This window comes from Bombyx mandarina, chromosome 02 (genome assembly GCF_030267445.1).
Source record: "Bombyx mandarina strain Sakado chromosome 02, ASM3026744v2".
Classification (NCBI taxonomy): Eukaryota; Metazoa; Arthropoda; class Insecta; order Lepidoptera; family Bombycidae; genus Bombyx; species Bombyx mandarina.
Genome location: NC_143209.1, coordinates 3910271 through 3924479, shown reverse-complemented (window position 1 = coordinate 3924479; position 14209 = coordinate 3910271). Strand labels below are relative to the sequence as shown.

At 37.5% G+C, this 14209-nt stretch overlaps 1 protein-coding gene across 1 annotated transcript in view; it reads right to left on the bottom strand.

The window, feature by feature from the left end:
* Nucleotides 1-14209, bottom strand: part of Np (serine protease notopleural) — a 64877-nt gene that overhangs the window by 5258 nt on the left and 45410 nt on the right. The window contains exons 4-7 of the mRNA XM_089735516.1: nt 10849-11634; nt 9790-9864; nt 7975-8158; nt 34-186 (exon numbers count right to left, since the gene is read on the bottom strand). Of these exons, the coding sequence (XP_089591642.1) occupies nt 34-186; nt 7975-8158; nt 9790-9864; nt 10849-11634 (1198 nt within the window). The remainder of the gene's footprint in view (nt 1-33; nt 187-7974; nt 8159-9789; nt 9865-10848; nt 11635-14209) is intronic.

Genomic DNA, 14209 nt, shown 5'->3' with positions numbered 1-14209 from the left:
TGGAATGCGGCCTTATGGATCGTGTGTACGTACCTTAACAACGCCAGGTCGTACTCGAACGTGGCCGGGTCGAAGTGAGGGTGGCTCGCGATGATCTGGACCCTTCTCTCGGCGAATCCGTAGGGCTCATCCTCGTTGGCCAGGTCGTGCTCCCCGAGACGGACCAGCAGCTCCGACGGCGGTACGCTTAATTCGAAACCATCGTTGTAACGGGATTCCGCGATTTCGATCGTTTAAACGTAGTGACGTCACCGATAAACTATTTGGTTCGAGCGACATTTTTGTAATTTGACACGACACGGCCGTTTCAAGTTTCAAATTTGGAAAAAATATTACTAACATAGCTTTTGCCCGCGACTCCGTCCGCGTGGTTTAGTTACTTTGGGGCGTAACGCTAAATTCCCCCCCCCCCACTTCATTGACGTAATAGAAAGTGAAAATATTTTTGAATTATAGAATGTTAAGGAGCTATTTAAACACCTATTTTGAAAAATATTTTACTGGTGCTTCACTTATATTGGCTTTACCGTGATGTCATATAGCCTATAGCCTTCGTCAATATATGGGCTATCTAACATTGAAATAATTTTTCAAATCGGACCAGTAGTTCCTGAGATTAGCGCGTTCAAACAAACAAACTCTTCAGCTTTATAATATTAGTATAGATAACAAAAAAACTTCTTCGACTATTCGAATGGAGTAAACTTAATTGAAGTTCTATTAAAAAAATGTAATTGATTGTTGATGCTGATACCAAATAAAACGCACCTTTAATTACAAAGATAAATGTCGCGTGTTAAACGGAATGTCGCTTAAACCAAATAGTCTTGCACCCTTCAATATAGATATACATAATAATATATACAATCTATGTAAAGTACTGTACATAAGCGACCATTTCTTAATACTAGTGGTCCCGCAGTAGTCGACATTCCTCTATAATTAATTGAAATTATAAGTTTCAACATTATTACGGTCCTATTGTAAGAGATTTCGCCAAGACTACACTATAGACAAATACTCGTAATATTAAAGACAAACAATACTAACCTATTCTCAATTTGACTACAGACTTTAAGCAATAACAAAAGTTTGACAATAAACAAAGAGTATATATTGTGTGTGTGTCAAATACATGGTAGTGTGTGTAATGTTTGCTTTATTGATTTAATGTATTTATTAAGCATTATTTAAAAAAAAAATTAGCATTGTGCACTTCTTCTCTATATTCTCTATAAGTATGGAAAATTTCATACTCCTTCGTCCGCGCAATTTGCGTAAAAAGGGATACAAAGTTTTTGCTTCACGTATTAATATATAGTAGAGGTCCCACAGTAGTCGAAATTCGACTATAATTAATTGGAATTGTAAGTTTGTACACTATTATGATTGTATTTTATACTTCTATAATCACAAATTTCGCCAAGGCTACACTATAAAAATATATTAATAAAGTCAAACAATATTTAATCTATTCTCAATTTGACCACAGACGTCAAGAACAAAAGTTTGACAATAAATAGTATGCATGCGTGTGTGCGTCAGATACATGGTATGTAGTGTGTGTAATGTTTTCTTTATGGATTTAATGTATCTTTTATGCATTATTTAAAAAAAATATTAGCATTGTGCACTTCTTCTCTACATTCTTTATACGTGTGGAAAATTTCATACTGCACCGCCCGCGCAATTTTCGTAAAAAGGGATTGCTTCACGTATTAATATATAGATTAATATAATATGAATAAAATTATATTTAATTTTTCATTACACCACATAATTTCCTGTCGTAAACTATCCTTTGTGTACCTAGAGAAAATATTACTGGTCATTGGCAGGCGGGCGAGCAAGGGCTTAGCCAGGAGGGGTGGGATTTGCTAACAGCTGCCCGAGCGTTTCCAAAGGAGACCTAACAAATTCAAGAGCAGCTGCTTCGCGAATGAATCTACTACCGGATCGGAATCGCGACCCGCTGAGAAGATCCGGCGAGAAACTCAGCGGCTGATGTTTAGGTTACGTAGCACATCGAAACTCTTTGCCGAGTTCGACGAGTACGGTTTTCGGGTTCGCTACTCCTAGGGTTAGAGCTGAAGGCGGCTAATGCAAAGGTTATTGGATCTGATGGATCCGTAAGAATGTGTCTAGGGCGTCGACGGTGACTGGCTTCTGCGTGATCAGGATTGGTGTTTTTGTCTTAACGTTCTTAAGCTGTTTTAGTCATTATTTAAATAAATATTTACTAACAATCACGCCACGTTAACTGGTCCCGTGCTAAGTTCGTAAAGAACTTGTGTTACAGGTACCAGATAACGGAAATAAATGTAAGATTTTATTATACACATACACATAGATAATATGCATCCATAACCCTGGAAAAGACATTTTATATTTATCATACAAATATCTTCTCTTGGCGGGATTCGAACCCGCGACCCCCTTGTGTAGGACCATGTCACTTACCACTACACCAGATGGGCGTTAAATTTAGATTTTAAAATTTTTAAATTAGATTAGAATTTTTAAATTTAGTGCATAGATAAAGCTCACAGTCTATACAGTGGTAAGCGGTTGTATGAGCTTATGGAAGTTATAGCGTGAGCACGGCGGCTTTGTGGCTAGACTAGACGTTTTAGGGGTACCGACCCGTGCGTTTCACTAAGAAGCCCTGTCTTTACCAATCATGCAGACTATAATTCTTAGGGGTTTAACTTTTAGTACACGATGTTATGGTATTATTTTATTGTGGATATAGATATACGACAAAGGGAAGATCTTCTACTGAGCGGATGATATTGCTCGGTAAATCGACGGACCGAATGTGTTTTTTTTGCCCTACCTGATAGCCTTGAGAGGCTACTTCAGCTACTCCTTGACGTGTAGGTGAGCTCACGGGGCTCAAACCGGAGTGTTGCTAACACTGGCCCTAGCAAGAGCCGTGTTTCGCAGAATCTATCACCGGATCGGAAACGCGACCCACTGAGAAGATCCGGCGAGAAACTCAGTGGGCTGTGTCTATGGGTTAGTTCACTCGTCGAGCCCTTCGTCGCAAGCGATGGGTTCGACGAGGACGGTGACCGGATTGGCAAGTGGTTGTTCGGAACTTATATATATGCAAGCTTATCTTGTAAATGTCGTAAGCGAGATTCAGGCATCTGTCAAATATCTTGTCAAGTCATTCGTGAGCATCAGTTACGTACGTGCTTCATCTATACTAATATACGAGTATAAATCTACAGTGGTTTTACGGATGTTCCGTTATAACTACTGAACCATGCATCCGATTGACTTGAAACTTAGTATCCCTGTAGAAAATACATGTACTTAATGGATTGGCTAATATTTATATGAGCGTTGTACTCCCTACACCAGTTGCGGGGGCGTTAATGATGAGAATCTTTGTGGGGGTGAGAAATATTAATGTTAATTTTAAATGCCCAGCGAAGCGGACGAGTACAGCTAGTAGAATTATGTTATTGTTAATTATTAGTACCCGCCTGCGGGATTGGAATATCAACATAGTTGAATCGCTCGATACGAATGTATTGGACGTCTTACAGCTTAACTTCAAGTGAGCTGTGAGCTCATTTAGACATTTAAGTAATAAATAATAAATAAAAAAACCTAATCATAAAAGATAATCGAGTGTGACGTAATTTTTCATAAATTTTTCAAGACGTCGCCGCGTCGTGAGAATATAACTATTTTATTGTTATATTCTTGTGGTAAAATAGTTTAACATCTTCCTTATGATCTCCAGTACATATTAAATAGGGTTGTCGGTAGCTTCGAAATTGTACTCGCAAATTTAATTTTTAGATTTTTTACCCACAATCTTTATTCTTGAAACAATTTTTGTTTTACATTACGAAGCAAATGAGTGCAAAATTATCATCTATCAGCTGGATTGGTGGCTGAAGTGGTTATAATTAATACTCATTAAAGCTCATTATTACATATGAGCTTTTGTTTGCACAACATTACCGTTAAGTAAAAAAGGTTTCGTGTCATATTCGAATTTTTTTTTTGTTTATTTATTTATTTACACACAAAAGAAGACATAGTACAGAGTAATAGGAAAATTATGTACAAAGGCACTGCTTATTTCTTTAAGAAATCTCTTCCAGCAGACCTGCGAGAGGATAATGAGAATAATAATAAATAGTGATGAGTGAGTAAAAAAAAGTGATTTATATTTATTTCAACCGATTATTTTTATCTAGTGTGACAACCATATCTCTCTGATTGCATCACAACCTTGAACGTGTCCGACAGAATACAGAGTCTAGTTTTTCATAGCATCATAATACTTTACACAAAAAACTATAATTAAATTAAATAGTAATTATATTTTTACAGAAATGTCAAATCGTATTTTAGATATGGCAACCCGATTCCTTAATTTGACAGCTTTGTCTATGGTCTTCGGTAGTCGCCTCACATAATGTACCATAATGGTTTATTTATCGATTCAAGCTACAAGTCTATGGTATTTCTAAGTAAATAGATCTAATCAGCTCGGATGATTAGATATCGATCAGCCTTGCTTCTTTGGAGGATAGAATTACAGTGTCTTCAGGCACTAGTGATTTTGACCTTAGGTACAAGGTGACCATAACGAAGTGTCATTTAGTATAACCAATCAAGTGATAAAGCGCTTAACAAGAGTAGGATATAGCAAAAAAAAATGTGAGCCGTCACGGGACGCCTGGCAGATGTGAAACATCGACATTATTTTGTAAAAGTAATAATATGCAGAGAAGAACAGATTGTGATAGGAACTAAATATGTCATAATGATAAAATAAAATATTACGAAAAATAATTTGTTTTCAAGTAAAACACAGGTTATGTGTACTGTAGTAAACAACACTGTATACGCTACGGAGTATACACTATAGGTATCCGAGCTCAGTGTAGCGAGAGAGATGGCTTAACGCCGGATCGAGTGGGAGAGAATCGCACAGTCGATTGCGCATGGCGACGCGTCGCCACAGCATGCGTCGCCACGCCAGAAATCGGTTTTACGCGCGGCTATAGATGTTTCACATCAAAAACTTAGTTTTAGTTGAATCTGCTCAACGATTATTTCACCCTTCAAAGTAGTGTGCTTAGTTAGAATTTTTTAACGTTCTGGATGGCTTAAAAGTTAACTTAAATTTGTGTATGGAGTTGGAACGATTGCCAACGTTTGCCGCTAGGGGCGCTGTTTCAACTCCATATAAATTTTAGTTAACTTTTAGGAGATAGAGAACGTTAAAAAACTTGCACTGAGCAAGCACACTGAATATACGATGAAATACGCGGTAAAAAAAAGCTTGAATGTCTATTTAAAAAAAAAATCGACGGGTGTCAAGCTATTTGGTTTAAGGGACACTTTTGTAACTTTACACGAGAACTATATAACGTTTAAAATTTGGAAAAAATATTATGACAAAAAAACTTCTTCAGCTATTTGAATGGGGTAAAGTTAATTGAATTTCAATTAAAAACATCGAACTGTTTATGTTAATACCAAATGAAAGGCACCTTTAATTACAAATATAAATGTAGCATATTAAACAAATTGTCGCTTAAACCAAATAGCATTTCACATCTCGATATAATAATCAACAATGCTAATGTTCCCTTAAAAATTGTGTTGATGTTTTTTCTTGTAACACTGGTATGTTGAGAACGTCAAAATGTCATTGACATGAGGACAGCGCTTTGTCGGTCCTATGTCGGTCTTTTAGAACGAAAATAGCTAAAACCTTTTTTTTTACGACAATCGTAGGGATTAAATTTAAACTGCCACAATGGTGTTCCTCCTGTCAGCTTTGTTGATCTGTATATCAATATGTGAAGCAAAAACTTTGTAAAATTGCGCGGACGGAGGAGTATGGAATTTCCCACACTTATAGAGAATATAGAGAAGGAGTGCAGAATGCTAATATCTATTTAAAATTATGCATAAAAAATACATTAATCAATTAAAAAAAAACATTACACACACTACCATGTAATAGATTTGACACACACAAATACCTAGTCAGGTCATAAGTATTGTCACACAGTAAAAACTTTTCTTTTAGAGTGCTGGCCACAAAAAAGTTTATTGAATTCGAATTTCGAATTGGTCATGAAAATAAAAATGTATACTTTTAGAATTTTACTCATTTTTGAATATGGAGTGGACGCTTAAAGAAGACAGTGTTGCAGTTATTGCATCGTTGCGGTTACGCGCCAATTCAAATTTTTAACATACTGAAAAATTTGAATATAACCAAAAGATTCGTTTATCGTACCATCAAACGATACAATGAAGACTCTAGTGTAGATGACAGGTCAAGAAGTGGTCGCCCTCGGTCTGTTAGGACTCCAGCAGTGATAAAAGCTGTGAAGGCGCGAATTCAAAGAAATCCCAAACGTAAGCAGAAACTGTTGGCCCTTCAGATGGGGTTAAGCAGAATCACGGTGAAAAGGGTGTTAAATGAAGACTTAGGGCTTCGGGCATATCGAAGAAAAACAGGACATCGTTTGAATGCTCGTCTAATGGACCTGAGATTGAAGAGATGCCGCGCTTTGTTGAAGCGGTACGCGGGAAAAAAATATCGGGAAATTCTTTTTTCGGATGAAAAAATTTTTACCGTAGAAGAGAGCTACAACAAACAAAATGATAAGGTGTACGCACACAGTAGTGAAGAAGCGAGCAACCGTATTCCGCGTGTCCAACGAGGTCATTTTCCATCCTCGCTCATGGTATGGTTGGGAGTTTCTTATTGGGGCTTAACAGAGGTACATTTTTGTGAGAAAGGTGTAAAAACGAATGCAGTTGTGTATCAAAATACAGACGAACCTTGTGGAACCTGTTTCTCATACCATGTTCAATAACAGGCACTGGGTATTCCAACAAGATTCGGCGCCAGCTCATAGAGCGAAGAGCACACAAGACTGGCTGGCGGCGCGTGAAATCGACTTCATCCGGCACGAAGACTGTCCTCCAGTCCAGATTTGAATCCGTTAGATTACAAGATATGGCAACACTTGGAGGAAAAGGCGTGCTCAAAGCCTCAGCCCAATTTGGAGTCACTCAAGACATCCTTGATTAAGGCAGCCGCCGATATTGACATGGACCGCGTTCGTGCTGCGATAGACGACTGGCCGCGCAGATTGAAGGCCTGTATTCAAAATCACGGAGGTCATTTTGAATAAACTTTAGTGTCATAAGAATCTATGTTTTGTTAAGTTCATTTTGGTATATGAATGGTAACATAATGAATAAACTTGTTTCAATTATTTTACATTAAACATGTGACAGAATTTATGACCTGACTAGGTATATACTCTTTTGTTTATTGTTAAAGTCTGTGGTCAAATTGAGAATAGATTAATGTTGTTTATGTTTAATATTATTTGTCTATATTTGGCGACATCTGTGATTATTGAACAACGATTATAGAATAGAACCATAATAATGTTCAAACTTTTAATTAAAACTAATTATTGTCTAATTTCGACTAGTAAGAGACCACTAGTATATTTAAATGATTAATCCATAAAGAGACCGGGAATCAATACCAAGCGATCGACTCGATGTGTTTCGATAAATGAATTATATATTAATTAATATTGTATCTTTGTTTATTCTTGATCTACAAAATTGTCGCTGGATTAAGAGATTAACATGGATATGCAATTTTTTTAAATTTAGTGTTCATCATAATCTATACTAATATATAAATCTACAGTGGTTTTTACGGATGTTCCGTTACAACTACTGAAACATGCATCCGATTGACATGAAACTTGGTATCCCTGTAGAAAATACATGTACTTAATGGATAGGCTAATATTTATATGAGTGTTGGACTCCCTACACCAGTTGCGGGGCCGTTAATGATGAGAATCTTTGGGGGGATAGAAATAATAATGTTCATTTTAAATGGCCAGCGAAGCGGACGGGTACAGCTAGTGATAGTATAAAGTTTGAACTTACTGTTCGACGCAATGAGCTGCCGTGATCGCCCAGTTCTCGTTGAGCAAAGCCGCCCCACACTTGTGTAGATACGTTGAGGTCCTGTATTGCCGTAAGGATATCTGCCAGGGCCACATCCCGAAGGTGGACTTGTCTCCCCCCACGATCCGGCTCTGCGGCGCCTGCCACAGCCTCCTACCGCATACTGCCAGCACCAATAACGTAGAGTTTATTATCATTTCGAAATTCGAAATCCGCCGACGTTTTTCTTCTTAACGATTTTCAGAACATTATTTTTAAATTTTCAAAATAAGAACTATCGATATTGGTTTGTTTGAATTAGGAACGTTGTGGATTTGAAGGTTTTTTTTTTAAATACTTTAAAGTGATTTATAAAAACGAAACCGTATCTTCGTCTTAATGAATTTTTATCTCGAACGATCGACTAAAACGTCAAAAAGTCGAGCAAAGTTTTAATGCGCAAAAAGCTCGGTGCACTTTTGCGAGACACACGAATTTTTTGTAACACTTTTTGGGTACTACATCGAAACGAGTTTCGGTAATAACACGATCGTAATATCGGATAATTTTTCAAAGAACCAAATCTAACGGCGTCGGAATTGCGAATGTGTATATCCGAGATTAATTCGTAGCAATTCATCGACACTTGCATAAACAAAACGATCGGGTCAAATATAATTTCCTTAAAGACGTGGTGAGCAATACGTCCTGAATAACTTTATATTGTTTTTGTGTTTTTAACACAAATACACACACACACACTCATTAATATCTGATTCACATTTACGCACTTTGGTCCTTTTGAAATTGCAACACTTTTGATACACGGTCGGACATCGGATTAATGAAAAACGTTATACGCGAATATTACATTTTCGAATTTTAAAATTTCGAACGTTTTATTTTCGTTTAAAAAGAGAATCGAACGCTTTAAACGGTTCTTCTTATCTTTGTTTTTTTTTTAAATACGAACGCGTCCTTGCCTCTCGCCTTGGCCGTGGCGCGCGTACATCGCCACTGACAACTCTTTGTTTGAATTCCGAGCTGTAAGTTTTATTTTTTTTATTGTTGTTTACTCTGTGGATACATTTGTTGGGTCTTTAACCTTGCCACGTTTTGCGGATTCAATGCTTTTTTTGAAATTCGATAAACGAAAGTGTGCCTTGAGGTTGTTGGTCTTAGAGTTTAATGTCACAAAATAATAAAGCCTATTATGTGATAATAGTTTGAGGACTGTCAGGAAAGCGTTCCCTAAAATGAAGGCACGCAGTAGTACTGGCGATTGTGGTATCATTTATATACTTTTATTACTGTATATTGAACTGCACGCAATGTAACAAAATCAAAAGTTCAATGGTCACTAGTGACGCGGGCTGTACCCGGCAATAACCTTTGCTTTAAAAGTGCATTAACGAAAAAAAAAACTTATGAAAATGTCTATGATTAATTCGGTAATTTTTTTCAGCAAATTGAATAAGTAAGTAAAACGAGCTCAAGACCCACATCCTGTTAAGGGGTCACTAGAGCCTATAGTTGACGTGAAAGCCGTCACCTTGAGACATGAGGTCGCAATATTAATTTTTTTTTGGCTGCGCCGTAAATACGTAGGCAGGACTGCGATTTTTTCTTAAGACGAAACATGTCATCAATTTCTAATAAAAATCCACCAAAATATGTTGCAAGACGGGAATCATGCACACAAACAAACTTAAATGCAGTTTTAAATTTGCATTCTAATACTGTTTAAAAAGTATTGGTCGAAATTTCGAATTGCCATAACAAAAAAAAAAAAATATAATAAAAATTTTAACTCACCGTTTTTGTAATCCGACATATTTATGAATTCGGTTGTTGTCTCAATGTCTGCGGTCTGCGTTGTGCTCTCCAATACTATTGTAACAATTAAAACGATTGTACACATAGTGGAATGTTTCGTTACTGAATGTAAATTGCACTGTCACAACACTATTGTTTGTATTGTTCTAAATAGTTGCGCTGTGGGCCATGAGAACTTGCGATTGACTCATGGTCTCCCGTAGCCATCGGGTGCGACTTTTTTCTACTCATAGAGCTGCTATCCGTGTCCAAATAGGCCTCAAATTCAAGCTTTGGGTCGGAGATAGAAGGTCACAGCGCAATCTACTTCGAAGCAGTAAAGCGGTGGTGTTAAGAAACTATCTTGCTATCTCTCTCGCACGTCGTTAATGGCGGCGTGTGACGTCACTATGTTTTTTTTGTGTCGCGAGAGTTAGTCTTAACTTCCATTCAAACTATGTGTCTATGAACTCAAATAACCACTTTAAGTCAGGTTAACTCGCTCACCCATTTAATAAGAAACTATTTGCCTAAGGACCACAGACAATTCAACACAAAAATACGTTTGTCCTAATACAAAGCCTGAATTAATCATCAGTTTTTTTTATTATTTTATCATTAACGACAATATTCACACAACTTCTGAAGTTGTTCCTCATATCCATGAGGATTATGGATGAATTCTTCGTACTCAAGCCGTTTATAAGGACAACACCTTCCAAAATTATGTGTTATCATTCCCTATCCTTGACACGCAACTCCTTATGATAAGACTGGTGTGGCCAGCGACCTGTGACCTATTTCAAGGTCGCCGATACATTTCGTATAAACTTGACCAAAGTAGACGAGGATACGTTTAAGACGTGTAGACAATCAAGACATGATCCAATGCTGGATATACTGGATTAAAATCAAACTAATCTATGCTCCAGTCTCCTCTGTTTCCTTCTGTTCTGGCGCTGTGAAATAGACACTAAAAGTGATGGATCGACGCTTTGCGTCTCGATGCTGATAAGGAATATATTAGATTAACTAAATATTGAATTCTATCAAACTTACCAGCTTCAGTAGTGGCATTACTTGCTTTTTCAGTCGTAGCTTCGCTGGAGACTGAGTTGAGTGTGGTCAAACCAATAGCTTCGGTGGAGGATGGACTTGGAGTAAGAGTTACATTGACTGTGAACTCTAAGACCGGGGCATCAGAGGTTGAAATCGTTTGGTATTCTGTTGGAACCTCGCTTAACGGTGCTTCGGACGAAGTAACTGGTTTCCCGGTTGAATTTACCGGTTTCTCTGTTGTAGTGGTCGGTTTTTCCGTTGATGTTGTTGGTGGTTGGGTCGTAGCCGGTTTTTGTGTTGTTGTTGGCGTTGTAGTGGTTGGAATTTGAGTTGTAGTGGTTGTGACTTGAGTTGTGGTATCTGGTTTTTTGGTGGTGGTTGTTGTATTTCGGGTGGTTTTGGGTTGTTCGGTTGTAGTCGTCGTTGGTGCTGGTGTTGTCAGCGGTTTCTCAGTAGTTACTAGTTTTGTTGTTGTTGTCAGCGGTATCTGAGTAGTTAAAATTTCTGGTGTCGTGGTTACTACTTTTTCGGTTGTAACCGGTTTCGGCGTTGTCGTAGAAGTAATTGGTTCATTGGACATTGTTGTTGGCTCAGTTGTCGTCGATTTGATCGTTGTAGTGTGTTTAACTGTTGTTTCGGTTACGAAAGTTGTCTCCGGGACCTCGGTTGTTTCCTGGACGATTGGTTGGTTTGTCGTTGTGGTTGTAGTTGATGAAGTATCCGGTTTCGGTGGAACGGTCGATAGTAGAACCCAACCTGCGGGTGGCGTTATAGGTGACCATGTTTCTGGAAATTTCGTAATAAAATGTTTTATAATGGTCACACGGAATCATATTTACGACTGGCTAAAAAACCGCAACTGTTCTGTTAGGTGCAGACAGGCATATAAATCTAATGAAATTATTCGATTTTAAATTAAAAATATATATTTAAAAATATTAGTTAGTAAAAGGAAAAAACAAATGGGATAAAAAGTTAAACGGATATAACGCTGATACCGCTGTCCCTAATAGATGCCAACAGCGCTGATATTCAACTACCCTCGTTTCAATTTTTTTCAAATACCCACAAGACACGTTTTTACAAATGAGGTTCATGTTTTACATCCTGTAGTAATAAATCAGTCAGCAAGACAGTCGTATACAATTAGCTTAACATTATTGGGAATTCGGCCTAATTTTTTTTTTGCTTAGATGGTTGGACGAGCTCACAGCCCACCTGGTATTAAGTGGAAGTGGTTACTGGAGCCATAGACATCTACAACGTAAATGCGCCACCCACCTTGAGATATAAGTTCTAAGGTCTCAGTATAGTTACAACGGCTTCCCCACCCTTCAAACCGAAACGCATTACTGCTTCACGGCAGAAATAGGCAGGGCGGTGGTACCTACCCGTACGGACTCACAAGAGATCCTACCACCAGTAATTACGCAGATTATAATTTTGTATACCAGAGATACATATTTACATATGTTTAAATATGTACATATTTATATAGATAATAAACAAAACAACCTGAAAAAGCAAACAAACTTGTTCATCACAAAAATGTTTGCGCGATGTGGGAATCGAACCCACGACCCTTGGCGCAACAGTCAAAGCCGCTAACTACAGCACCACCGAGTCAATCTATAAATATTTAAATAATATTTAATATTTTAATATTAATAATATACATACGGAAATATCATGTCATAGTAATATTATAATTTTTAATTACGTACTTATTATCAAAGCGATTAAGTAGATAATTGTTTTTGTAAAATCGAAAATGTTTACACATGCTTACGTTCCGAATTTACTGAGCAAAGTGTCACGATGGCACAGTTCCCGAGGCGTTCATTGAGGAACTTGACGTTTTTCGAAGTTGGATTATCGCCAACTTGCTGCCAACCTTAATGGTTCGGAGAAACCCTTACACATTTCACATTGGATAAAGGTTTCTTTGTATTGATGCTACCTAGGGTACTCACTCTAAGCATACGCTATACCGTCATTTATTAAGCTATAAATTATCCCAGCATTTTTTTTAATTTTTCTTATTGCCTTTGTAGGCAGGAGAGAATACGGCCCACCTTATGGTGAGTGGTTACCGTCGCGCATGGACTTCAGCAAAGCTTTGTTTTATTACACGACGTTATTGGTGTACATAAATAATTAAAATGAAATAACAATATAAAGCTGTTTCTTTCTTTCGCATTTTCTAATGTTCTCCATTCGACGATAAAGTTTCTTTAGAGCGATAAATAGCACCTTCGCGGGTAGGTAGGTATTTTTCCTATTTCTACCGCGAAGGGACTTTTTGGCGGGAACGCGAGGAGTGAAGTTGTGTGATTTGTTTTATTTTGTCTATTTAGTGTTTCTTCAGGTTTAAATGTGTAATAATGACGGTTTATTAACTGTTTAATATCTGTGAAAGTGCACAAATGTGGGAAAATGAAACAAAGCCGCTGGACGTAACTTCTCGGGATCCTCCAAAAAGTCCACTGAAAAAATCTTAGTAAATGACTACCATTTTACTGAGATTAGATTTCATCTCATATCATCTCATTTAATTTCATCCCAGTTGATTAATGTCTCAAATTAATCATCTTCATTTCATTTCACTGCTAATCATAACACTATTATTTCATTTTACTATCATTTTTCATAAAAATATGAATATAAATTAAAATAAGACATGACTTAAAGGTCTTAGTTACCAGATCACAAAATACCTTAAAAAAAAAATCTGCCGCGATGCTTAGTTATATTTGGAAATTCACGTCTCCGAGCAACGGTAACCATTTAACCACAAGTATAATAAAACCACAAGTATAATAAATAACCCAACAAGTATAATAAAAAAAAAACATTACCGAACAACAAATAATAGAAAGTGATTGTTTTCACTAAAACGCCTCTGACCCAACGATTTGAGTCGGCCTCAATACGTGATCGGAGTTAAAGCGTCTTCGGACATTGATTTTAAGGTTGGCTGTGGGAACGTATACTGGTTTGATTACGATTATCGTGTTTCGCATGACTTCTGTGGTGTATGATCAAGCCTTCAAACCCGTATTGGGTTAGACAGTGCACTATTTCTCGTACACTATGTACTAGGTACCTAATAAAATATTTATCACTGGTGGTAGGACCTCTCTGTGAGTCCGCACGGGTAGGTACCACCACCCTGCCTATTTCTGCCGTGAAGCAGTAATGCCTTTCGGATTGAAGGGTGGGGCAGCCGTTGTAACTATACTGAGATCTTAGAACTCATATCTCAAGGTGGGTGGCGGCATTTACTTTGTAGACGTCTATGGGGTCCGGTAATCACTTAACATCAGGTCGACCGTGAGCTCGTCCACCCGTCTAAGCAATA